Source organism: Penicillium odoratum (assembly GCF_028828045.1).
Source record: "Penicillium odoratum strain IBT 22623 chromosome Unknown utg000001l_segment0_segment0, whole genome shotgun sequence".
Classification (NCBI taxonomy): domain Eukaryota; kingdom Fungi; phylum Ascomycota; class Eurotiomycetes; order Eurotiales; family Aspergillaceae; genus Penicillium; species Penicillium odoratum.
In genome coordinates, this window is record NW_026643143.1 from 1,793,416 (window position 1) to 1,818,537 (window position 25,122).

Genomic DNA, 25,122 nt, shown 5'->3' on the forward strand with positions numbered 1-25,122 from the left:
GCGCTCCTGTAAAATCCGCCTAGTGCAGCTTGGACGCTTGAGACCCCTCATAGATCATTAAGTTTGCTTGATTCCCCACGCAACCGGAACTCCCCTGGACGATTATTGGCAACCTAAACCAGTTGTCCCTGAATGTCTTTTGGTCACGTACAGCCTTGTCTAAATAAGCCATGTGTACGGTGATCGTCGACGGGACGTCGCATTATTGTTGACCTAGTGGCCCACTGAAGTGGGGATTTGAAGAGGGGTTATGTTTTAAGTCGCATGTACATACCGAGGAGGAAAGATCAACAATGTCTGCAATACTTGAAAAGCCAGGAACAATAACAGAATAGAAGTTGGAACGGACGAGTTAACTTCGTAATAAGGTTCAGGGACAAGCAACCATGAATATTATCCATCTAGGGCTGTGAAATACATAATCTGAAAAATTTGTTCAACGATGTTCCCATAGCATATCCTTTTTTATCGGCAATGTTTTTGAATATGGAGGTGGATAATTCTTGTCCCACTTCGTAAAACCCCCTCTACCAGCAACATTCTGCGAAAACATCAAGAATGTCTGAACTAAGGGAGCAACTGACACATTAGACAGTGATTTTGGTAAATTCACATGCTCAGGGGTATTTTGGTGATCTGATTATTTATATGCTGGGCACAACCATATGCACATATATAGACAGGAAAATGTCACCCGAGACGTGGCTGGACTATACTATAGAGCTTTTATATTGGTTGTTCCTCCTCACCACCACCCCTTTCAAAAAAATTGCCACATTACACGATATGATACGCTATGAACCTTGACTGAAGGGGACGAAGGGAGCCCCATCCAAATGCCAAGCTTGAAAGTCTATCCTATTAAGAAAATTTATCATTTTGAAAACGAGTTGGACTGTAGATGGGTTCAATTTGAGCCGGAGTCTGAACGGTCAAAGGCGGTAATTTCTGATTTTGTAGAAATCGTACCAGCGACCCTCTCAGGCTCGACAGCTGCCTCTGTGGCAGAGGAAATTGTATTATCACCGGCGTGTTTCTCTTCAAATCGTTTCTCCACATTCTGGCGTACTTCCTGCAGCTGTGTCAGTTGTTTCTTGGCCTCGTTGGCAAACTTGGAATTGGCGCGTAGCTTCGAGCCAACCCGAAGGAAGATAAAGGGCCGAGGCATGAATGCCAAAGACAGGAAAGCAGGGATTGATAAGGCCCACTGTGAGCCCCAATTATTGTACATGTACGTGGTGAAAAGGGGGCTGTTTCAGATTGATGGCTTGTTAGCTGCGTAATCCAACAAAATAAAAAAGGATAACAGAGGTTAGCAAAACGTACAATGCAAAGCCAAAGAGGGCGCGAGCCATGGCGTTGGTAGCCGCTGCTGTGGCAGCAAACAGGCTATACGTATCAATAAGATATTTTGTCATGGAGATGAAGACAAGAACATTGCCTAACCCAAAGAAAAAAGTGCCAACGAGGCCGACAGCCCAGTGAATGCTAGTGAATGATGTCCACGCGAACCAAAACAGGCTGACAGGGAGCATCACAGCACCATAGAGGGATGGCTCGAGACGCATCTCAGGGGTCGGCACAACACCAGGGCGGGCGATCTTTTTGCGGTATTTAACCTCAATAACGATATAGAAGGGCACAGCAAGGATCTGACCGAGTATGATGCCAACATAGGACAAGCCGGATACACCTTGACTCCAGTGGCGTTCATTGATGAAAATAATAGGGAAGGCGGCGACAATGAGGTAGAGAATTCCATAGATGATGGCAGCATACACAGCCATGGCAGTCGATATTGGTTCCCATATCGCCATGATGATAAGCCTCGTGATGGCCGTGCTCAAAGTGGCAGTGAGAGTCTTGGGTGGGAGGCCGACGTCGAGTTTGCTGACATAGATTCTACCAGTCTCCTTGCTCATTATCGTGGCGCGACGTCGTAGGATATAGGGCGCGTAAGTCTTAGGCATAAAGATCAGACCAAGAACAAACATCAAGGCGAAGAAGACAGTGCATAGAACATTAACCCATTGCCACCCAGCAGCAGCAGCAAGGAAGTTGCCGCAGATGGGGCCCAGGGTTGGGCCAAGGAAAGGGAACATGGAGTAAACCATGACGGCGAGTCCACGCTCCGCCGGTGCGAAGATGTCGGCGACCACACCAGGCGAGTTGGAGATGGCAGCCGAGCTGAAGGAGCCCACTTAAAAACGAAGTACAATTAAGGCAGCGATCTCATCAGACTTGCTGGCAGTCGCCGCGCCCTCAAACAAGACCGAGGCGCCCATGGTAACAAGGTAGATGGATTGGCGAACGTAAAGCTCAGGGAGCGGGCCCCAAAGAACGGGGCCAAGGGCGAAGCCCAGTACATAGAGACAAATACTGAGGATGGCAATCTCCTCTTTTACATGGAAGAAGTCCTCGATCTGAATGATCGCGCCTGCGAAGACTGTCGAAGAGAAAGAGCAGACTAGCGTGCTGAAGGCACAGATCAAGACAATGGTCCACTTTATAGCTAGAGGCAAATTGAAGCCATTCTTAGGGTCGTCGGGAAGCCAGTCCACCAGGTATGGATCTTCAGTCGTCCCGCTGCCGGGGTAGTCATAGTCATGGACTTGACTGGTAATCAAAGTGTGTTCTAAAACTAGCTTGAGATAGTAAGGGCGGCTGGGCAGATGTGCTGCCTCTCTTGCAACACCACTCGATGAATTTGACATTGCCATGTTTGACCAAGACTGAGTCGAATGCCGATGATGGGAAAAGATAGTTCGAGCCGGCAAGCCGGAGACTTAAAAATTGAATAAAACTAATCAGGGCAGAAAAAGGTGCCAACTGATCTCCATGGATACAAGACGAGAACCACCAGATTATTAAAGGGAATCCTAATCTTAAGATGGCAGCAGCTGTATGGTAGTCGTAAACAAAGGCGAGACGAAAGCTTTGCGGAGATAGCGGGGGTAATGCTGGCTCCAGATGTCGGAGATGATTCTCTTCATTCCCTCGACAAGGGTATACTCTATATTTATATTGCACATGTGGGTATGCCTACGTGTTTAACAGGTGAAGGAGTTTTCCAAGGATTCACTATACCGGTATACTTACTCGATGAGAGCCCGTCTTTGGTAATCCAGGTAAATAATTGTCCACCATATATATTTCAATTTAGCCGGGCTATAGGGATTTTCTCTAGTAATTATCGCTAATATTAGGAGATGGTGACTAACAAATTTAAGGCAAATAGAACCATTCAGCGTCCCAGGGTCACCAGGCTCAAGGCACATATGTACTACTTAGTCACGTATGCAATTGGTCCTACGTCCTAGGAGCGATACGCACGATGAAGAAATGTGCCGTCAAGCTCCCCACCCTCCAGACACTTATTGGTGGCTGTCTATCAGGGATATTGATGAGGCATATACGGTAAGAGGAGTAGGGTTTATTAACGGGGCCTATATGGTATACCTGAGTACCCCTGAGCGCGGGAAACCTCTTTCTATTGCTTCCTCCCGATATACCCTGTATCTAGATCGAATGTATCATTGGCTCAGTAGAGTGGCTTGAAATAGCGTAGAAGTCATGTTAAGCCAATCAAACAGGTTGGGGTACAGAACGGCTCCTAGGATTAATGTAGCTGAATTTTCTCATGTGTATATGAATTGTCTAGTTTGCGCCCGATTTAGCGTCAGCACTATAGGCTGATTGAGGCCGTTATTCACACCGAGCATAGACGTCCCCGGATATGCGGTAATGAAGCATATAGTGGACACTTTATGCAATAGAATTAATCACCAGGTGCCCATTATTGGATTCTAGTCTTCTTAGTATACAATGGGGCTAGTAGTTGAAATACTCCTAGGAGCACAGAGCCTGAATTGGAAGTTGATTGACCGAATACACAGATCCTTTGGCGTTATTACTCGGGCGACAGAAGGGAAATGCAAAATCAACAGAGCTACACATCTTGGAACTTCCATATAAACCACGCAATATCCTCCAAAGTCTGGACTGGAATGTCCGGATCGGTCTCCGGGGGTACAGCCGAACGACGAAGAAGTTCTTGGCATGAAATCCTTAGTGGGGTTTGAGGGGTGGTAGAAATCGGCTTATTTTGGCCACCTAGTGGCCGGGAGAGGACAATTGACTGCCGAACTGTTGACTGATACCGGGGACCGCTGCGTAACATCGGGGTTGGGTGAATAAGCACAATGGCTTCAAAGACCACTTTTGCGATTGACTTGCTGATTGATATCGTAATCACAACATTCACCTCCCCCTTGCTATTGGCGATCCACCAGGCAGCGTCGGCCCGGGGCTTTCTTTTAGATTCCGATAGCCCAACTTCGACCACAACTGTTGGCCATTGTTTACCACCTGTTGAAGGGAAATTAGTGACATAGAATGAGCCATCTGGCTCTTTCGAGCAACAAATCCCCTTTACCCGCGTTGATCCACAGGATGAGAACTCGCGGATCGGTATATTAGCGGCGATCGTTGTCTGGGTGAAAAATCGGCTGAAGTTTCCGGCAGCGGCCTCATGTTGTACGCTCGGCACAGTGACGATCAGTGTTCGATTCTCAGGATTAAACATCTGCCGGCATCCTTTCGAGAGCTCTTTATCGGAAACTTGAGGAGGTACATTTGTGAACTTGACGTAGAACGTCGCGGGTCGAGCCTCTTTCCGCAACTTGGTAATGATCGAAAGAATTGTGGTGGCCGACGACCCGATCGCCTCAGCAGCAAGATCAACATCAAAGCAGTCTAAATCGAAGGTGTCCATTTCGGCGGCTAGGTCGAAGGTTGAAGATAAGATGATGGGGAGATTAGATGACAAGTCCAGTCCCACTATAATTACCGACATTTTGGTCTTCTCGACTCTCGTGAGTCAAACACCTAGTACTGCTTAGTCAGGACTCATAAGGTTTAGGTATCAAATTCACCAGTCATCCTACCGTAGGCCACTGTTTCTCAGCCGACAGACAGTCAATGTTCTTGGGAACAATTCACAAGTATGGGTGCAGACCAGCATTGATTTAAGCTGAGAAGAGGATGAAGCGGAAAAATGAATTCATCTGTCCGCTTCGTGAACGAGCAGGCAGGAGAATCGGAGGTCAAACAGGAAGGAGCATTAGACCCGTTCCGAGTTTAGTCGGACTCCAAGAACTTTGATAGATCTATCAATTTTGATAACACAAACTTTCGATTTAGTTCAACCATCGAGTCTATTTAGTACTTCTCTAAATTAGATCGGAAAACCTTTGGCAGAAGCCAGATGACCACGATTGATGACCACATTGATGATGTCCGTCCTTTCTAGATAGAGTAAACTGTGCAAGCGAGCTTGGAAAATCTGCACGTGAACGGGGCTAGCGTGTTACATTTTATTGAGGTGGGTAATACTCAGGCTGCTCAGGGGCGTGCTCAATTCTACTCAGTGAGCAAAAAGAGCCCCATACTTAGTCATTATCCCGTTATCATAAAGGCACTTATATCTTAAATTGACTATAAGAACGCCGAACATAACAGCCCAAATCAGTTTACCCTGGCCTATAGCAGCATCTGGCGTTAGACCTTTCTTCTTTTCCGCAAATGTTCGACCACTGAATCATATGATGGATTAATGTCAACAGGGTGGAAATCTGGTGTAGGATATCTGTCAATGAGATTGTTCAAGAAGGCATTGAACCGCTCTGATGATGTCCCCTTTGATCGATCATCGCTATCGTAAACATCAGGCACTTCAAATAGCTCGTGCTCTCGATTATGCAGTGGTCTGCTATGAATCAGGAGCCAGTCACTTTGCGCGCATTTCCGACATAAATCCACCTCGGCGCAGTCCCTGCACACGTATCGACCTGCCGTTTTTGTGGAGTAACCACAATTATCACATGATATAACAATGTTTTTCGGAAAATGGTGCTCATCAGATATGTGGAGCCCAAAAAGGTAGCCCGCATTGCCCACATCATTGACAAATAGCAAAAGACGACCTAGTATTTGCACGAGGCGCCATGGATCGCGCAGTTGTGAATGAAGGAGCGTATTAGAAATCTGAAATATTGATTGACGAACAGTCAATTCTTGGGTCTCACGTGAGGTGATGACGATTTCAGGGCAGCGCTTGTGAATTTCGAGCACAAGATTCCGGTCTTCTGCCACCCAGTCTATGACGGTTTTCCCGTAAGCATCTCGAATGGAAGGATTGGCACCCATATCAAGCAGTGCTATAGCAGATCTGGAACAACCTTGGTTGATAGATATATGGAGAGGTGTCTGCAAGAGCTTGTCACGCCTATTGATAGCGGGAGCTAACCGTGGAGATCGGACAAGAACGTCTGATATTTCTGTCAAAGCTGCGACATGAACATGAAGGAACGTTTGATCAAGTTCGTCCGCAACCAATGAATCTGCGCCAGCATCCAGAAGAATTCGAATTTGATCCGAGTCACGATTATGAGCAGCCGCTAGGAGAACATATTCAAATATGCCACCCTGGATGTTGGGATCCGCATGAGCATTCAGCAGCATGTGAACTACCTCAACTTTTCCCCAGTATACTGCTGCTTGGAGGGCATTCCCATATTCACCACCCTGGGCATTGACATCTGCATGAGCGTCCAGCAGCATCTGAACAACCTCAACACTTCCTCTGTATGCTGCTCCTTGGAGAACATTTCCAAATCTCCCGCCCCCGGAATTTGCATCAGCCCCTGCATCAAGTAACAGCTTCACAATTCCCGCATGACCTTCCCACGATGCTTCTTGTAGCGCATTTCTTCTTTCATCGTGGGATGTTTCAAACTGGGCCTTTTCAGTCAAGAGCCATTCAACAAATCCCAGTCGTCCATGGCGAGCTGCCTCGACTAAGGGTGTTGTACCATCGTGACTCTGTGCCATTTGATCTGCTCCGTTCTCGTATAATATTCTTCCGATTTTTTGATGTCCCCATAGTGCTGCTGCATGAAACGCTGAATTTCCATCTGCGTCTTCCTCCATGAGATCCGCTCCACCTGAAATCATCTCTTCCAGAAGATCAGGTAGATTGGCAGCTGCAGCCATATGAATAAGCTTTGTACCTGCCGGTGGGAATCGATAAGGCCTGAGAAATCTGCAAATCTTCACCCATCCACTAATAATTTGCTGTAGCACATCTTGTTCGTTTTGCAATATATCTGCTCGAGAGGCGGCTGCCTTTTCAGCATGAACAAAAAGGTGCAAGGTAGCATAGTGTAGCAGCGGGTGATTTTCCTCCAATCCTTGTCTTTCCAAGGGACTGCAATCGGAGAAACGTTTAAACAAGGTCGCAAATTCCGTCGCTAGATACAACAAACATGATCGGTATATAGTTGCGTGGCTGTGGGATAAAATCTTTCCGCCATCAACAGCCACTGTGTCGGTGCCGGTGCTGGTAAGATGGTACAAAAGCCCCAGTCCTTTTGAGCGCAAAAAGTCATTCACTGATTGATGTACCACCTGTACAGTGTCGGAACCGTAATTGATTGGGAGTGTTTCAGCTAGCCCACCGGAAACAGCCAGAATTTTTCGCTTCATCATGGTTTCGCTGTTACCGAAACCTGCGACCTTTTCCCATCCTTCCTTGATAGTAGGCGTCCCTCTCATGTTATGGGATGCGAAGGCATACCGCATTTCTCTCACAGTCAGGGGCCTCTCGGCCAAGCATACCCACTTGAACAATAGGAATGCCTGGTCCCTGTTCATTGCATCTATTACCTTCTCCAAGATGTACACATATACATTCTCTAGATCAGTTGGGACATTGCGTAGCCAGCACCGGATATCATCCAAGGATTCTCCTTCGAGAATCTTCCGCTTGGTAAGTGGTATCATGAGATGAGCCCATTGGAAAACCCCATTGGCCCGTTCATTCAGGTGCGCTGCCAGCACATCCGTCGCTTTTTGAGTGTAGGTGTCATCAACTATGTCGGTAAGGAGGTCACGTATATATGTGGCGATGTCCTCCCCATTATGTTTCTCGACATGTATTTCCACAGCTTTGGCAGTTACTACGATAGGATAGTGTCGACATGAAATACAGACTTTAACCGGTAGCTTTCCTCGGCCCGCACGGTCAACAAGCCGATGGAAATATTCTGCTAGTTTCTGAGCAGAGTCTGCACCAGCCTCATCGAGAGCATCAACAAACACCGTTATGTGTTGCTGGGTAGATGATCTCAATATCGCAGCTACAAGTAACTCTTCCAGCACTACCTGTGGCCAGTTCCACTTCTGTTCACCGTACCCAAATTGCTTGCACCGCTCTTCATATACCTTGCGTACCTGGGGGCGTATAGTCGCGTCTTGGAAAAAGATCTGATTCAGTAAAGATCTTAACATTCCTAGAGATGTACGCTGGAGATCTGTGCCCCGGGCGGTAAAGAAGAATTCAAGTCGAATTCCCCGGCTGTCATCCTCGGGCTGTGATGCCTTGAGTCTAGCATACAGAAACGCCATCAAAGTCGATTTGCCGGCACCTGGCTTTCCCTTGATCCACAGTAGACCGTGGGGCTGATTTCTCCAGGCTCGGTACTCCTTCGAGCCCAGAATCCACTGGCAGGTATTGGCGTGGCACGTTTCGATGTTGTCCCTCCGATCCAGCATCTGCGGGAATGCCAGCGACCGAAGCACCCCTAATGGCAATGACATCAGTGATGGCCTTTTAGACTGGAACGGGGTAGTACAAACCGTTGTCCGTGGTCTGTTGCGGGTCTTCCGCTCGGTCTGGGCCGAAAAAGTGTCAACTTTGTTTTTATGTGGAAAAGCTCCCATACGTACCAGATCCGAAATGGATTGCGCCGATGGGTCCATGATTGACTCCAAGTTGAAATCCCGTATTTCTATTTCCGTCGGACAAGGGGAGCGAATCCATGCTGAATAGGTGATAGACGTCGCGTACTATGAAGCGGTTCCTGGTGGGGAAATGGGCAACAACCCGATCAGCCCCATGATCAGCTGTGGCCCTCGCGCTAAACCACTTCGGTCCATACTCGCGTTATCTGCTTATTTGATATAGTTCTGAAACACGTGAAAGTGAAGAGATCATGGAATTTGACTCAAAAACAAAAACATATAACAGTCAGGATTCACATGTGGTCACCCACTATAGCACTAACTGACCGGTCCGTGGCTTAAATGCAGCTAGTACTATGGGTACCGCTAGGGTGAGTATAGGGTGAGAGTTGCTATAAAATAACTTTCAACAGGAGACCACATCTTCATGGGCAGAAGCAAACACCCTGAAAAATGCAACCATGGATTCTGCCAGAGCCTAATAATCTATTCGTATTGTACAAGTCAACATTGAAGCCCAAAAATGCTTCTCACAGCCTTAGAGCCAGCATCCATTCGAATATTTGAACTCTCCAAAATTCAGGCTTTGAGCAACATGTTTTGCATGTGAAGATACTGTACCTTCTACATAAATTATCTTTGTATAAGTCCAATCATATTCTTCCATTGATGACTCGCAAGGACTAGAGTCCTAGCACTGAGTACGAGTCTGACTTCGGAGGTTGGTTGGTCAAATTTGACACATATATATATACATCTCTTTTTTGCCCGGGGACATTTGACCATCATAGTTCAATGTTTCAAATGGCTGTTAGGGAAATGACAGACTAAAGCTCTTGATCTTGATATAAATCATACCCAGATAGCTATTTAGAAAGGTTTCCATCATCCTATAGGTAGATTCGAGAGTTTTTGGCTTGAGAGTATGGAATGGCTAAAAATTTACTATTCTCACCTATTCACTTCAATGTTCCAAGGGCCAAGGCATCTCGACTCAACCAGCAGCAGAGCTGTAGACAGACAAGCTCTTCCTAACCTTCTAGAAAGTCGATCGTGAACACCAAATCAAACAGGTGTAACGCATCGTTGCATCAAAATATGGTATCATTGAAGTTTGGCAGACAGGTCAAGTACCGAGGTCCTTGGAACACAACATTCCGAGAATTGCATGAACTCCGGGCCTTGAACAGACGAATTTTTCAAACATATCCTAGTCTAAATGTCATTTCCAGATTCATAATTAATGATAGATATGTCTAGGGTCAGTATACTATGACTTCGGCTGTCTTAACTCCGGGTATACTCCACCCACCACCTCTTATCTCCGCTGACGTCTCGGAGACCGGGGGCAAACATGCTGAAGAAAAATTAGCCAATAGTTATTGAGAACGGCACCGTCGACTGGAGCATGGTCCGGGATTAAGCAAATTAAGTGGAGCGAATTAAGTTTCATCGAAAATGTTGGTAATACATGTAGAATTTAAAAAATAGACTGATTAAGATGTGTGGGGGTTATATAAATGACCCCTCCATACCCGGACAACGTCGACATTCACGAAAACTTCTTCAATTCTCTTCCACAATCTCGGAACATTTCTCCCAAACTCAAAGAACAAAATTACAATCTAAATATACTCAAAAATGCCTATTCTTGTTGGAAAGGAGGTCGGCCCCACTGGCTATGGCACCATGAGTATATACGCTCCCTGAAACATATTGATGATCAGGCCAGTTGAGCTAATGATTGTCAGGAATGACCTGGAACCCTGAGCCAACTCCTCAGGATGTTGCCTTTGAAACTTTGAACAAGACCCTGGAGCTCGGTGCCAACTTCTGGAACGGTGGAGAGCTCTACGGTACCCCCGACTACAACTCCCTGCACCTGTTGAACAAGTACTTCACCAAGTACCCCGAGAACGCCGAAAAGGTTGTTCTCAGCATCAAGGGTGGTCTGAAGGTTGGCCAGTTGATTCCTGATGGCTCGGAGGAGAACATTCGTCGCAGCGTTGACGACTGCCTGAAGCTCCTAGACGGGAAGAAGAAGATCGATATCTTCGAGTGTGCGCGTCAAGACCCGAACTTCCCGGTCGAGCACACCGTGGAGGTCCTTGCGAAATGCGTTAAAGAGGGCAAGATTGGAGGAATTGGATTGAGTGAAGTGGATGCCGAGACTATCCGACGCGCGTATGTGACGGAAATGTTTTCATTATGGACACTATTTATTAACTAATTTCTAGCGCTAAGGTGCACCCCATCGCCGCCGTTGAAGTTGAGGTGTCCCTGTGGTCAACTGACATCTTCGAAAATGGGATTGCCAAGACCTGTGCCGAGCTCAACATCCCCATTATCGCCTACTCACCACTGGGCCGAGGTGCCCTGACCGGTGCTGTGACCTCGCTGTCCGACATCCCGGAAGGCGACTTCCGTCGCCATATGGCGCGCTTCCAGGATGAGCACTTTGAGCAGAATATGAAGCTGATTAACGAGGTCAAGAGCCTGGCATCTCGCAAGGGTGTTGCACCAGCTCAGGTGGCTTTGGGTTGGATTCGGAGCTTGAGTGACAAGCCTGGCATGCCTACTATTATCCCCATCCCCGGTGGCACAACCGTCGACAAGGTGACCCAGAATCTGGTGGGGGTCAAGCTGTTCTCTGATGAGGAGTTGGCTGAGGTCGATGCAATTCTCAAGGAGAATGCTGTTTCGGGACCGCGCTACTAAGGATCCAACCTGCTTTTTGTTGTTAGCATTGGACTAGAAGCTTGAAAGCAATAAATAACAAGTATTTATTAAATTAATAAATCAGATCAAGTGTAGAAGAGTCAACACTCAATCTCACTGAGACCGACCCCGAGAGATCAGTTACGGAGATTGTCTGCATTGCAGAATTCTTCTTTGTTGTTCATCAGGGAAGCAGGGTGTAGTGGAGAAGAAAGAATATAAGTCATGCAAGCTTACCTCGCCATTGTTTTATCGAATGAAAGCTTTCAGCGTCTTGACCTGGTGTTAGTCCATTTCCGTGTATAAATAAGTAATTTACGTTGTGTGGAGGAAAGGGGAAAAGGAAAAACTGGAGTGGGAAATTTAAGCTTGGGCGACATCACGTGAGGCCATGGCGACACTAACAGCTTCATTCGGCCTTCCCTCCTTGGAGTAATCGGCAGCAATTCTAATCCAATCTTTTGTCCTGGTGAATCCTTTGAGAGATTCTTTGTCGCTGATAGCCACCATTGACCATGGCCTCCCGCGATTCGCCCGGCTCCCCCCTTTCCTCTGTTGGCACTGCAGACGACTCGGATCACGAGTCCGTCAAGCAGGAAAGCCGCGCTTATTCACCGTCAGCATCCAATATGCCTCCATCAAAACGGCGGCGAACAGGAGGAGTAGCCTCATGGGATAGAAATACACCACTTTCTTCTATTCAAGATGATGCGCCTCCTCCAGCCTCGCCAACAGCCTCCATCTCCTCCGACAGCTCTGGCGATGTTCCCAACTCCCCTAGCCTTATGGGCCTTCTCGGCCACAACCAGGACGACGATTATAGTGGTCAAAGTGGTGATCAGGTTACCGTATGCCGGTGGGATGGATGCGTGGTTGGTGACCTCGGCAACATGGATGGCTTGGTGCAGCACCTCCATCATGAGCACATCGGGAGCCGACAGAAGCGGTACTCGTGCGAGTGGACCGATTGCACGCGTAAAGGTCAAACACACGCCAGTGCATATGCACTTCGTGCTCATATGAGGAGCCACACTCGAGAGAAGCCATTCTACTGCACTCTACCTGGTACGCTTGATCCTAACAAACCCGCTCCATCCTTCGATAAATGCAAAGACTGGAAAGAAGCTCTACCATGCCACGAGGGATTCAATTTTCAAATAGCCAAACTAATTATTTGATTTACAGAATGTGATCGCAATTTCACCCGCTCCGACGCTCTTACTAAACACATGCGCTCCGTCCACGAAATCGACTCCCTCCGTCAAGCAGAAACAAAGTCAAATGCTGGTGCTGCCCCTAGTACACCTGCATCCAAGCTGCAGCGCATCCGGCTTAAGCTCTCACACCCATCGAAGGAGTTCGGCGCCGAAGGCGATACGCCACACGACCACATAATTTCCATGAGCGCCGCGCCCCCACTAGACCCCGACGCGGATGATAATATGATGCCTGAATATGGACCTGAACTCGGGTTCGAGGATTCAGAGCTCAATATGCCCCCCCACGACTTGTATAGACTGCTGCGCCGTCAGATCTTCTGGGCAGAGAACGAGGGCAATCAGTTGCGTACACAGTGGGATGAGATCCGACCACTGCGTGAACGCGCGTGGCTCGAGAAAGAGGCTATTCTCGATGACCTTATTGATGGGGAATTGAGACTATTTAGTGCCATTGTTGGCGGTGCGGAGCCTGTGGTTCCGCTTGTCCCGGGGTCGAACCCATCGACTAGCCTTGAGAAGCTACAGCAGCAACAGCGGCAGTTTGCGCAGCAGCAGGAGCAAATGAGGGCTAACTCGGTGGAGATGGAAGCCGAAGTTGAGATGGATCCAGAACCGGAAGCAGAGACAGAGGAGGCTATTGCCGCTATCTAGTCTTCTGCTCTCTCATACTTCTGGCATCTTGATTTTTTGGTTCCTATCATGGTTTCTTTATTTCTATTTCGGCGCAAGGGTATTCTTTCATGGATGGAGGAGAGGAGAATGGGGTTAACATTTTTGTACGAATAGTCTATCTTTCTTTCGCAGTTATACCAGTATTTCATTTGAGCTCCTTCACGCTCATTACGACGGCCTTGTCAATATAATGAACTTATTTTCTTTTACGATTTTGCAAATAGGGAACTGAAGCAATGGTAGTCAAGGGATCCAGAGCAGGACCACTGCTTTCGCTCTAAATAAATGAGAAATGGACATCAAAAACAGTGCTCCTAACCAGCTGAAAGATCTTGTGCAGGTACAGAAAAATCAATCGACGCCGTGGTAGCCACTCCATAGGATACAATATGCTAGGAAGCAAAATGACAATAAGAAAATGGGACCAATCGGAGAACGGTAAAAAAAAAATCGAAAGAAAAGCCGTAGCCTGCTGGAGAAGTCTGATTGACTTAATCCAAGCACATCCAAAAAGGAAGAAGAATTAAACATGGGCAGATCCAGCTAGCCCGGACCCCAGCCTCAACGAAGAGTAAGGGATCAAGTTTTGCGATCTGCCAAGGGAAGATGGAATAGAAAAGTGCAGAAAGATGGAGATGGAAATAGGAGACATAAACTCCGAGAAAAAAGAGACCCCTAATACGCCATGCAAATATCGTATGACATTCGGATCGTATTCAAGTCAAATCGATTCTCCATTCTGTGCTTCTTTTGGGTTGCGCAAATCATTCGACGCCTTTCGCAATGCCATGCAGCTCGTTGCATCCATATGTACTTCAATGAAATAATCATCATTGACTTTTTGTGAATCTCGGAGAGGGAAAGGAGAAAGAGAAGAAGAGACGTGGCTCTAAGAGAAAGAAGAAATATGAGGGGCGCACAGGACGCTTGGGCGACTGGGAGGCCCGGGTCATCCGGGGCCGAGGAGATGTGAAGTATGTGAGTTGAGCCGCTGGGATAGTTCAGCTACTGATGGCATGGTCTGCACGCTAAGCACCATTCGACGATTTTGAAGCATTCTTTGCTTCTTGGACTTTTTGGAACATTGCTTGAAGTTTGGAACCAGTTACTTCCCTATTAGGCCAATAGTTGACAGAGACATAATCCCTAAAGGAATATTAGCGTGAGAAACGGAGAAACAAGCAATGCTTAGTGGAAACTTACCATAATCGCTTTTCGAGGGAAGCCATGGCCTTGTTGCTTCCCAAGGTTTCGCGAATAAAATCACCGATCTTCATGATGGTAGTTCGGAGCTCATGTGCCCGCTTGGATTTGTCCGGATAATTCTTAGCTGTAATCTTGGATACGTTGTCCAAGATACCCACAATGGGCTTGAACACCATGAAAGTCATGTCTTCCTTCTCCTTGCTAGAACCACCATTTTCTTGAGATTTGCGCCGGCGAAGCTCGTCAGTGCTGACATCGGACATGCGGTGACGGGGACGATTAACATCGTGCCCGGACCTCGGGCGATCATGACCAGGTGTGTGATGACGGTCACCGCCATCTCTGCTGCCATGGGTATGGGACCGCTGGCGCACACGATCAACTTCACGGTGTCCTTTGCGCGAGGATGGAGCAGGGGATGCGGAGACGCTGCCACTGCCAAGGCGAGAATTACGTTTGTTGTTCCGGTGGTGATTGTCAACAGCACGCCTTGCGATGGCATTGTTGCCACTGCTGTATTTGTTCCTTAGAACAGAAAGCAGATACTCCGCTCGACGGACAAGGTGAACAGCACCTGGGGACTTGGTGGACTTTTCCTCACCCTGGAGACGCTGTGTTTTTCTTTCCACGCGATGCTCTTCCAGGAAGAATTTGTCACCAAGACCCAAGTCTGCATCATCGCGGATCTGAGTCCAAGCACCAAATCCATGACGACCAATACCGACCAAGAGCATTCCATCCTCTCGAGCGCCCCAAGGGCAGCTGTAATCAGCCAGCTTGGTGGCTTCCGCGAGACGGAAGGTCTTGAAATCTGGAAGAGAGGTGGTCATCTTCCGAACAAGTCGCATATCAGGAGGCCGATCCACGATGGTCCAGGCATTCAACCGCTTCACGCCTTGGTGGTCGAACAAGACCGCCTTTTGCTCCTTCTTGGTGGGATTTTTGCCGCTTTGCTTCAGAGCGTCCATTTGCGCCAAATTTTCTTGAACAAGGGATTCAGCCTTGTCAGTTATCTCCCGGAGAGCAGCTCGTACAGTCTCCCGATCACGACTCTGCAGCCGGGCATCCTCGAGGATAAGCTCTTCACAGTCATCCATGTCACCATAGCGAAGAAAGGCACGAGAAAGAGCACGGTATTCCTTTTCACCGAGAGGACGCTTCGGGTCCAAGGAACTGTTGTCGTCATCATCGTCATCATCAATGGCGACTTGAGCCCGAGCTTGTCGCTTGGCCTTGCGTTCTTCTCGCGAATCCCGCGATTGTGTGGCGGCTTGGCGTTTGCGAGGCTGGTTTTCCTCAATGACTTCTGCAAGATACTTCTCATCCGCCTTTCGTTTCTCCTCAGCTTTGATCGACTCGAGTTGCTCCTTCGGAATGATTTCATCCCAACTAAGATCATCGACCTTGATATCAACAAAGTCGAAGGCTTTCAAGAATTCCTCACCACCATCTGCCTGTATTTGTTCTGATTCCTCGGTCTGATGCAATTCAGCATTGGCAAGAACAGAGTCAATATCAAGCGACTCCAGCTTCTTCTGGTTGTCAGTTTGCTCAAACATTTTCTGACCACGACGCTTGAGAATTCGGGAGATGTCATCCGTTGAATTAGGTTCCCCGATGACACGAGACATTTTTGTTTGCATCTCCGAGGCTTCCTTATCGGTAACACCCCGTTGGATAGTGATGAATTCGAGCAGAAGCTTGTTGCGAGCTCTCTCGATGACCTCTTCCTCGATTGTGTCCTTTGAGACAAGGCGGTAAACACTGACGGGCTTGGTCTGCCCGATTCGATGAGCTCGAGCCATAGCCTGCAGATCCGCTTGCGGATTCCAGTCAGAATCAAAGAGAACAACGGTGTCCGCAGTCATCAAGTTGATTCCGAGGCCACCTGCACGAGTTGAAAGGAGGAACGCAAAGTCGGTACTTCCGGGAGCATTGTAGTGCTCAATCGCCAACCGACGAGCGGCCGAAGGAATGGTTCCGTCCAGCCTCTGGTATTTGTAGTTGCGGTACTCCATATACTCGCTGAGGATGTTGAGCATGCCAACCATCTGACAGAAGATCAAGACTCGGTGGCCGTCCTTCTTCAGCTTGCTAAGCAGTTGGTCGAGCAACATCATCTTTCCACTACTGGTGATCATAGCACGCAAGATATCCTCTCGTCTGGTACTCCCTTCAAGAATCCTTGCCTCCGCGTTGGGAAACATGAACGGATGGTTGCTCGCTTTCTTCAATTCCATCATGATGTTCAGAAGTGATTGCTTCATTCCCTTCGCACCATCGTTGAGCGCAGCGTAGTTCTTCGTGAGGATGTTCTTGTAGTACTCAAGTTGAACATCCGAGAGCTCGACTCGAATGATCTTCTCCGTCTTCGGCGGAAGGTCAGACTCTACCTTTGACTTAGTTCGTCGCAACATGTAAGGTTGAATGGCATCCGTCAATTCGGCCAACTTCTGTGATGCGGCGTCAGAGTTGAGATCCATGTCCACATCCACCTTAATGACACCAGGATTCAAGAAATCCATGAGAGATGCTAACTCCGCAAGGTTGTTCTGGATTGGAGTACCCGTAATGAGGAGACGAGCCTGACATTTCCAATCAACCAGTTTCATGTAGAGTTGCGAGTCACGATTCTTGAGACGGTGCGCCTCGTCAACCGCCATAAATTGCCACTTGAACTGCCCTAGGAATGGAGAATCATTCATAGCGTACTCGTAAGTTGTCAGCAGAACATGAAACTTTGGCCGCTTGGGGTTGCCATCCACCATTAACTCGTAATCATGAAGGACACTCCGAGCCTTTTCGCTGCCGTTGTACACCACATAATTGAGGTCAGGAGTCCAGTGGTCAAAGGTATCGGCCCATGCCGGCATTGTTGACAGAGGAACGATAACGATGAAGGGGCCTTGTTGCCGACGAACATGGCGCATCCAGTTGATGAACGAGACGGTTTGCACGGTCTTTCCCAGTCCCATCTCATCGGCCAATACCACATTGTGGTTTCTGACCCAATTGAAAGCAAGGAAGTTCAGGCCCTTGACCTGGAAATCCTTCAATGTGCCATTTTGCAGAAAGCTTGGTGAGGCTTTAATGGGCTCAAACGGCTTACGTGTAGATGGAGTCGATTCGGATTTGTCCGAAACAGGATGGCGAGCAGAGCGATCAATGAAGCGATCGATCTCACGTTGTGCAATTTCACTGACAAGGTCCTCGGGCTCCCACGTACACGAGTCGTAATAGAGCCGTTTCCATTTGACGAGATATTCTGTTGTACCATTGTCTTCCCGAACACCAATGACTCGTTCGACTTGTTTAAAATCCTCAATTGCCTCAACATCCCTCTCGCGATCGAGATTCCACTTTTCCCGATCTTCGGGAGGAGCATTTGGATCGTGTTTAAGGCGGATATCCTCATTGAGCACTTTGCGAACATAGTTGTCCACCCGACGCGTGCTGCGATAATTCACAAGATCTTCGTTGGGCACCCAACTGGAGTGATAATATGACTGGTCTTGCCATTTGATGTAGAACTCAAAGTCTTGGCGGTTCAGATCTGGGCTGTTAGGGTCGACGCCGTCCTTCAGCCGATGATTAAGGACGACATCAACGGCTTGCCGGGTGTCTTCCTCGTAAGTGTTTTCCCAGTAGCTCGCGCCGAGTTCATCAGGGTCCTCTTCAAATATCCCATCATCCTCATCCTCGTTGTAGTTAGACACCTTGGACGCGTTCCGGGTAGAGAAGCGAACTTCGTTGAAAGATTCGTCCATACCGGCAGCTTCCTGAAGACGACGGCGTCTCGCCTTGTTTGCGCGAGCACTTTTCCCGCCGTACTCATCACTATCTGAGTCCGAGAACGATGAGGCGGTAGCCGACCGTGAGGTCTTCGAGGGCTGCTGGGATGGCTCCTTGCGTCGACGTTTAGAGCGCGGAGCCACAGAATCTGATTCCGAATCGGATGTGTCAACGAGATGACGCGTAGTGCGCGCGCGACCACTGCGACGAAGTCCGAATAGATCGGCATTTTGGTTGATATAGTCGCGTTCGTCCGGCGGCGGCGATTTGCGCTTGAGACCTCGGTCGACGTGTGGTGATGAAGAGTTTTCACGACTTGACTGATCCATTTCATCATCACTGTTTTCCATCACGACATCATCATCATCTCCATCCGAGGCAGGAGAATCCGCATCGTATAAATCATCCGCGGCATCGGGCTCGGGGGAGGACTCGGAGACAGGATGAGACTCGCCGGGTTCGGATGGGCTGTGTTCGCTCTTTGTGGTCTCATCGGCATCAGCCCCGAAATCGTCGGTAGCTAGCGAATGCGAATAGCCATTAGACATTGTGGAGGTGAGAGGAGGTTCTTGACCCGACGGGATCACCATGCTAGATGCTATGACCGAGGGGCAGTCAGCATTGAAGCTCAATTCAGCGAGGTAGGCACCTTAGGTACGTGGAGATCGGTAGGATAGTGGTACGCGAATCAAATTGCAGCAAAATTAAGCTTATAGATTGTAGATTGGGGTATGATATCAGGACTGATGGGGATTGATAGTTTTTGATGACGAGTGGGATGGAAGCGGGCAGCACAGAAGCAGGCGTCCTGAAGAGATTGACCACGATGACCCGTCCAGGAAGAACGGGAGCATCAGATTTGGGGGGTCCGGTTTGTATATCTCCTCCACCTTAGGTAAATCATATGATTTGGGGATTTCTAGCAGTGGGTCGAAGGACGCGGAGAAGTACCCGGACAAAGCGTTCTGGCGACACGTCTGGGAATAGACCAAGGTAAAAAAACAAAGAACTTACACTCCATAGCGTGGTGACCCCAGAAGAGGGGAGACTAGGGTATCAATTTTGTAAAAAATTAAAGGTGGGCGGGGGAAGCGTAGATGATATGGAGATGAAGATGAGACGAGTGAGGGAGAGATGAGTTGGGGAGGATTGATTCGGTTTGGTTTGGTTTGCAGGCAAGGATCGACCTTAGTGCCTTAGCCGTCAGGCATTAAATTTTATTGATCCCCGATATGGACTAGCTTACTCGCTTCGCGCGTGAACAACTGTCAGTCATGTGATGTTTCTTCAATAGCCGGATCATGAGTTACTCCGTGAATTTTATATCAACCAATTAGGTTCAAGCTAAATAATTGCAGGCGCTTTCCAGGGCGGTCTCCAATGTGGGAGCCTCAGGCATCACAGCCCACAATAAGAAAGAGACTGCTTGGTTTCAATTCCGCCCCCCTCGAGACCGTTGTCATTGTTGCATTGTTGTCGCATTTCAACTCCGTCAGTTCGAGTCTGCGCAGACACTTGGTGCTCGATTGCACCCGATTCCCTACGCTGCAGCAGCCCCTCTTCCGTTCGTCTCAACGATCCTCTTCAACAGCCCTCTTCAGGCATTCTTGTTACCCGCTTTTTATACCTGACGCTGGTTCCTTGAGCTGAAGTCGCCACCATGTCGGACAAGCTCACACGGTATGTTCTATATGGTTTTTTAAATAGCCAGCTCCCAATAAAGTGTGCATTTCTAACATGATCTTATTTTAAAGTATCGCCATTATCAACTCGGACAAGGTTCGTCACACGTACCCCGCTAATGCGAAAGAAAAAACCTCCTCCCCCCTGGTTCATAGCCCGCTTACACGAAACGTTCCGGATTATTAGTGCAAACCGAAGGTATGAAGATCGTTTCAATCATAAGAGTTCCGGGACTGATTGGTATAGAAATGTCGCCAAGAGTGCAAGAAGGCGTGCCCCGTCGTTCGTTCCGGTAAACTCTGCATTGAGGTGACCAACGAGTCGAAGATCGCATTCATTTCCGAGCGCCTGTGTATCGGTTGCGGTATCTGTCCGAAGAAATGTCCTTTCGGCGCCATTCACATCATCAACTTGCCCACCAACCTGGAGAGTCAGGTTACCCACCGATACTCTGCCAACAGCTTCAAGCTCCACCGCCTTCCTATGCCCCGCCCTGGACAAGTCCTCGGTCTTGTTGGAACCAACGGTATCGGAAAGAGTACTGCGCTGAAAATCCTGAGTGGAAAGCTGAAGCCCAACCTCGGTCGCTATGATAACCCTCCCGATTGGGAGGAGATCCTGAAGTATTTCCGTGGTTCCGAATTGCAGAGTCAGTATCAATTTATGTAAGGGAACAGAATGGCTCGATTTATTGACTTGAAATAGACTACTTCACAAAGGTTCTGGAAGATAACCTGAAGGCCGTCGTCAAACCCCAGTACGTTGACCAGATTCCTCGTGCCGTCAAGGGCCCTGTCAAGCAGGTTGCGGATCTCATCAAGAGCCGTGCCCAACTCGGTAACATGGAGGAGATCATGAATGTGCTTGGTATGTGCTGTGTAAAACAAGCCAATATCCCCTATCTAACAATTTGCAGAGTTGCAACAGGTCGCAGATCGTGACATCGAACATCTGTCTGGTGGTGAACTGCAGCGATTTGCTATTGGTCTGGTCTGCGTGCAACAAGCCGACGTGTAAGTGATCATAGATCCCACTCAAATGCTACTGCATCTAACTTGACTGCAGGTACATGTTCGACGAGCCTTCGTCCTACCTTGATGTGAAGCAGCGTCTGGCTGCTGCCCGTACTATTCGCAGTCTCCTGCGCCCTGATGACTACGTCATTGTTGTTGAGCACGATTTGTCGGTTCTCGACTATCTTTCCGACTTCATTTGTGTGCTTTACGGTCGCCCGGCTGTCTACGGTGTCGTGACTTTGCCTTCCTCGGTCCGTGAGGGTATCAATATTTTCTTGGATGGTCACATCCCCACCGAGAACTTGCGTTTCCGTGAGGAGTCTCTCAGCTTCCGTTTGACTGAGGCCGGTGATGACATGATTCACGACAAGGCCCGTGCTTTCATGTACCCCAACATGGAGATCACACTCGGTAACTTCCACCTTAAGATCGATTCTGGAAGATTCACCGACTCCGAGATTCTCGTCATGATGGGTGAGAACGGAACCGGAAAGACTACTTTCTGTAAAATGCTGGCCGGTGCGCTGAAGCCCGATGGTACCACCTCTGTCCCCAAGATGAACATTTCCATGAAGCCTCAGAAGATCACTCCCAAGTTCCAGGGTACCGTGCGTCAGCTGTTCTTCAAGCGTATCAAGACTGCTTTCCTGTCGCCCCAGTTCCAGACCGACGTTTACAAGCCCCTGAAGCTTGACGACTTCATTGACCAGGAGGTGCAGAACCTGTCTGGTGGTGAGTTGCAGCGTGTTGCTATTGTCCTGGCTCTTGGTATGCCCGCCGATCTCTACCTAATTGACGAGCCTTCCGCCTACCTGGACTCCGAGCAGCGTATTGTCGCTGCCCGTGTCATCAAGCGCTTCATTATGCACAGCAAGAAGACTGCTTTCATCGTCGAGCACGATTTCATCATGGCTACCTACCTGGCTGACCGTGTCATCGTCTTTGACGGTCAGCCATCCATTGACGCCCACGCCAACACCCCCGAGTCTCTCGTCACTGGTTGCAACAAGTTCTTGGAGAGCCTTGATGTCACTTTCCGTCGTGATCCCAACAGCTACCGCCCTCGTATCAACAAGTACCAGAGTCAGATGGATCAGGAGCAGAAGTTGGCTGGTAACTACTACTTCCTGGAGGAAGAGAACTGAAAAGGGCATCTTCAATGAGCATCATCGCCGCCGTCACCGCCGTGATGGCCGTGATTCTGAGCGGCGGCGCAACCGGCGTCGCAGCAAAAGAGGGTTCGGGTGGTTAATGGCGTTTCCAGGCGTTTGTAGAGTCTCGGTGACCATGGGCAGGAATCTCTCTCGTATCGGGGCTTTTCCTGGTGACGGTGAGACGAACCCGGACAATGGCGAGGATGAGGACGGTGATGGCGACCCTAGTGTGGGAGACTTTGGCTAAACAGTGGCTCCACTATCTGTTGGTCGAATGTATCCTCTCATTTCTAGGATCATGCCGTCATCTTGTCCCGCCATTAACCCTATCGCCAGGCTCCCCGGTTTTTGTTAGTATGCATACCCGGAATTTCCAGGCGGAATTAACCCTCCAGATCTTCAGTCTGGGGGATTTTTGATTGGCATGATTTTTTTCGATCGGAGTTTTTTGATGGTTCCCAAAAGCTCTTCCATGACTTTATGATTGAAATAGAGGGGGAAAGTTTCTTAGGGATGGAAGGAGGAATTGACCACAGCAGAAAAAGTCACTGTTCGATAGCTACTCTTGTACATGTGCATGCATATGCACCTTCTGATTCAATATCGTTTTTTCCATTCAAAAATTTCTATCTCAGATGTCCTAGTAAACCCTCCCCCCCAGCGTATTTTCCACTATTTGATTGATGGCTGGAAATGCAAAGAACTCTAGACGGTGCAGCACCTTGCATTTAATACCATTGCAATCAAGATGTGATCCATAATATGCATATTGGCTAATAATCTAAAAACCCCTTCATTGAAACACACGAGGTGATTAGACTGACCGCTTGACAGCCTCCTTTATTCTTGACATCATGAGATTTGTTTTAAGCCCAGTCTGTCCATCAACGAACGACCCCTCCAATCCCACATGAACATCAGGCATATCGCATAAAAGTTTTCCATAACGTTTAATCCGAATATTGGGTACTATGGGGAGTATATTGACCGAGTCTCAATCCAAAGAGCTGTATGGTGTCCTCCATCCATATTCGTTACTATGTTTTGTTTCTAATGCATCAAAGGCATAAAGCGATAATCGGATACCTATCAACGCTCAACGCCTTTAGAACGGTCACAACTTTACGTGACGAGTTGGGACTAGATACGATTCTCACAGACCATGCAATAAAAGAGCTTGCACGAATATTGGAGAAGAAATGGACAACAAATACACTCCTTCAAAGAAAGGTAAGATCAATTATCGACTTTCGCTAGGAAGATATCTGTTGACAATTATCAGATCATGAACCTCCAGTCCGAGGTAGACAGACTAACGGAAGAACTGAAATCATTTCCTACATCTCATTCGCGTCTTAGAGATCCCAGAAATTGGCTTCCAGGAGAACCAACTCATACTCTCAAATCCCACAGAGCCGCCATCACATCCATTGCTTTCCACCCAACATTCCATTCGTTGGCTTCCAGTTCCGAAGACTACACCATCAAGATCTGGGACTGGGAGCTAGGAGAACACGAAAAGACTCTCAAGGGACACACGAGAACAGTAACGAGCCTCGATTTCGGCGGTACAAAGGGTCAGATCCTGCTTGCTTCATGCTCCACCGATCTCACGATCAAGATCTGGGATCCCAGCATCAGGTACGCCAACATTCGTACTCTGGTGGGACATGAACATTCCATCTCTTGCGTTCGATTTCTACGCCCCGGTGACAAGACCCTTGTCTCGGCTAGCCGCGACGCCTCAATCCGCATTTGGGATGTCTCAACCGGATTCTGTTTGAAAACCATCAATACCTCCTGTGACTGGATTCGAGATGTGAGCCCCTCTTCTGACGGTAAATGGCTCGTATCAGGCGGTACTGATCATGCCGCTACTATCTGGAATGTCGCTTCGGGTGATGCACAAGCTATACTGCGTGGTCACGGGAACCATGTTGAATGCTGCGCATTCGCTCCTGCAGCTAGTTATTCTTACATTGTGGCGTTGTCAGGAGGAAAGATACCGCCTTCTGGAGGCTCTTCTGTTGGATTTGTTGCCACAGCTGGGAGGGACAAAACGATCAAGCTTTGGGATTTCAATGGTTTGCTTCTCAAGACATTGGTAGGCCATGATAACTGGGTTCGAGGCTTGGTATTTCATCCCGGTGGTAGGTTTTTGCTCAGTGTGGGCGATGATCGGACTCTGCGGTGCTGGGATCTTGCTGAAGAGGGGAGACTGTGGAAAACCTTGGAGGACATTCATGGGGGATTTGTCAGTTGTATTCGTTGGGCACCCTGCGCGATGAATGACTCTGAAAATCATGGTTCACCAGCAGTGGCTTTCGGTGCCAGCGTAGGATTAAGAGGGGAGGCTAGGGAATCTGGTGTGCGATGTGTTTTGGCTACTGGTAGCTCAGATTCTAAGTTGCGCGTCTTTATGTAAATTCAATTTGCCTGATGTTCCAACCAGACCACTCATCCTCATCCTTCTCCTATCTCCTCACTCTTTCACCTTCCACCTTCAATTTCCAAAGGTTCCTTCCAATCTCTTTGTTCACTTGCAAACTTTCAAGTTAAATCATCTTTGAATCCATCATGTTCCATATCTCATCCACTTTATGCCTCCCAGCATGTTTCCCTTGTGTTTAACTGTTCCTGTTCGTCTTATATCCCATTTTATCTCATACTTATCTCTCTAAAGGATTAATGAATCAAAGCCTTCATTCATGACTTGGTCCCCCGGATCGACAATGATGCCACCATTTGATTCTTGCTCAGCTTGTGGTGTAGCCCAAGTCCTCTATGAATGGGCATCGCCTAGCTGAGAACAGCTTGTGTGTCAGGTTAAGGTTCAGTCAGAACAGGGTTAGGATAACC

At 48.2% G+C, this 25,122-nt stretch overlaps 9 protein-coding genes across 9 annotated transcripts; 5 read left to right on the plus strand and 4 right to left on the minus strand.

Moving 5' to 3' along the window:
* Positions 1–907: 907 nt before the first annotated feature.
* On the minus strand, positions 908–2,720 carry N7520_000648 (MFS transporter; the record flags this gene model as incomplete). Its single annotated transcript, XM_057134583.1, has 3 exons — positions 908–1,250; positions 1,327–2,187; positions 2,242–2,720. The coding sequence occupies 3 exons, from the start codon at positions 2,718–2,720 to the stop codon at positions 908–910; spliced, it is 1,683 nt and encodes a 560-aa protein (XP_057000519.1).
* A 1,229-nt stretch (positions 2,721–3,949) lies between these two features.
* N7520_000649 (uncharacterized protein) lies at positions 3,950–4,855 on the minus strand (the record flags this gene model as incomplete). Its single annotated transcript, XM_057134584.1, has 1 exon — positions 3,950–4,855. One exon carries the CDS (start codon positions 4,853–4,855, stop codon positions 3,950–3,952), a length of 906 nt encoding a protein of 301 aa, XP_057000520.1.
* Positions 4,856–5,559: 704 nt separating this feature from the next.
* N7520_000650 (uncharacterized protein) lies at positions 5,560–8,881 on the minus strand (the record flags this gene model as incomplete). The annotated part of the gene is made up of 3 exons (XM_057134585.1): positions 5,560–8,642; positions 8,698–8,733; positions 8,788–8,881. The coding sequence occupies 3 exons, from the start codon at positions 8,879–8,881 to the stop codon at positions 5,560–5,562; spliced, it is 3,213 nt and encodes a 1,070-aa protein (XP_057000521.1).
* A 1,562-nt stretch (positions 8,882–10,443) lies between these two features.
* N7520_000651 (aldo/keto reductase family protein) lies at positions 10,444–11,520 on the plus strand (the record flags this gene model as incomplete). The annotated part of the gene is made up of 3 exons (XM_057134586.1): positions 10,444–10,495; positions 10,554–10,986; positions 11,040–11,520. 3 exons carry the CDS (start codon positions 10,444–10,446, stop codon positions 11,518–11,520), a joined length of 966 nt encoding a protein of 321 aa, XP_057000522.1.
* A 515-nt stretch (positions 11,521–12,035) lies between these two features.
* Positions 12,036–13,391, plus strand: N7520_000652 (C2H2-type zinc finger protein; the record flags this gene model as incomplete). The annotated part of the gene is made up of 2 exons (XM_057134587.1): positions 12,036–12,585; positions 12,706–13,391. 2 exons carry the CDS (start codon positions 12,036–12,038, stop codon positions 13,389–13,391), a joined length of 1,236 nt encoding a protein of 411 aa, XP_057000523.1.
* Positions 13,392–14,440: 1,049 nt separating this feature from the next.
* On the minus strand, positions 14,441–18,958 carry N7520_000653 (chromatin-remodeling ATPase CHD1; the record flags this gene model as incomplete). The annotated part of the gene is made up of 2 exons (XM_057134588.1): positions 14,441–14,558; positions 14,616–18,958. The coding sequence occupies 2 exons, from the start codon at positions 18,956–18,958 to the stop codon at positions 14,441–14,443; spliced, it is 4,461 nt and encodes a 1,486-aa protein (XP_057000524.1).
* A 1,112-nt stretch (positions 18,959–20,070) lies between these two features.
* N7520_000654 (Translation initiation factor RLI1) lies at positions 20,071–22,254 on the plus strand (the record flags this gene model as incomplete). The annotated part of the gene is made up of 6 exons (XM_057134589.1): positions 20,071–20,090; positions 20,165–20,189; positions 20,340–20,742; positions 20,799–20,960; positions 21,010–21,106; positions 21,159–22,254. The coding sequence occupies 6 exons, from the start codon at positions 20,071–20,073 to the stop codon at positions 22,252–22,254; spliced, it is 1,803 nt and encodes a 600-aa protein (XP_057000525.1).
* Positions 22,255–22,268: 14 nt separating this feature from the next.
* N7520_000655 (uncharacterized protein) lies at positions 22,269–22,510 on the plus strand (the record flags this gene model as incomplete). Its single annotated transcript, XM_057134590.1, is given in 2 exon segments — positions 22,269–22,356; positions 22,374–22,510. 2 exon segments carry the CDS (start codon positions 22,269–22,271, stop codon positions 22,508–22,510), a joined length of 225 nt encoding a protein of 74 aa, XP_057000526.1.
* An 806-nt stretch (positions 22,511–23,316) lies between these two features.
* On the plus strand, positions 23,317–24,688 carry N7520_000656 (WD40 repeat domain-containing protein; the record flags this gene model as incomplete). The annotated part of the gene is made up of 2 exons (XM_057134591.1): positions 23,317–23,493; positions 23,546–24,688. The coding sequence occupies 2 exons, from the start codon at positions 23,317–23,319 to the stop codon at positions 24,686–24,688; spliced, it is 1,320 nt and encodes a 439-aa protein (XP_057000527.1).
* Between the last annotated feature and the right edge of the window lie 434 nt (positions 24,689–25,122).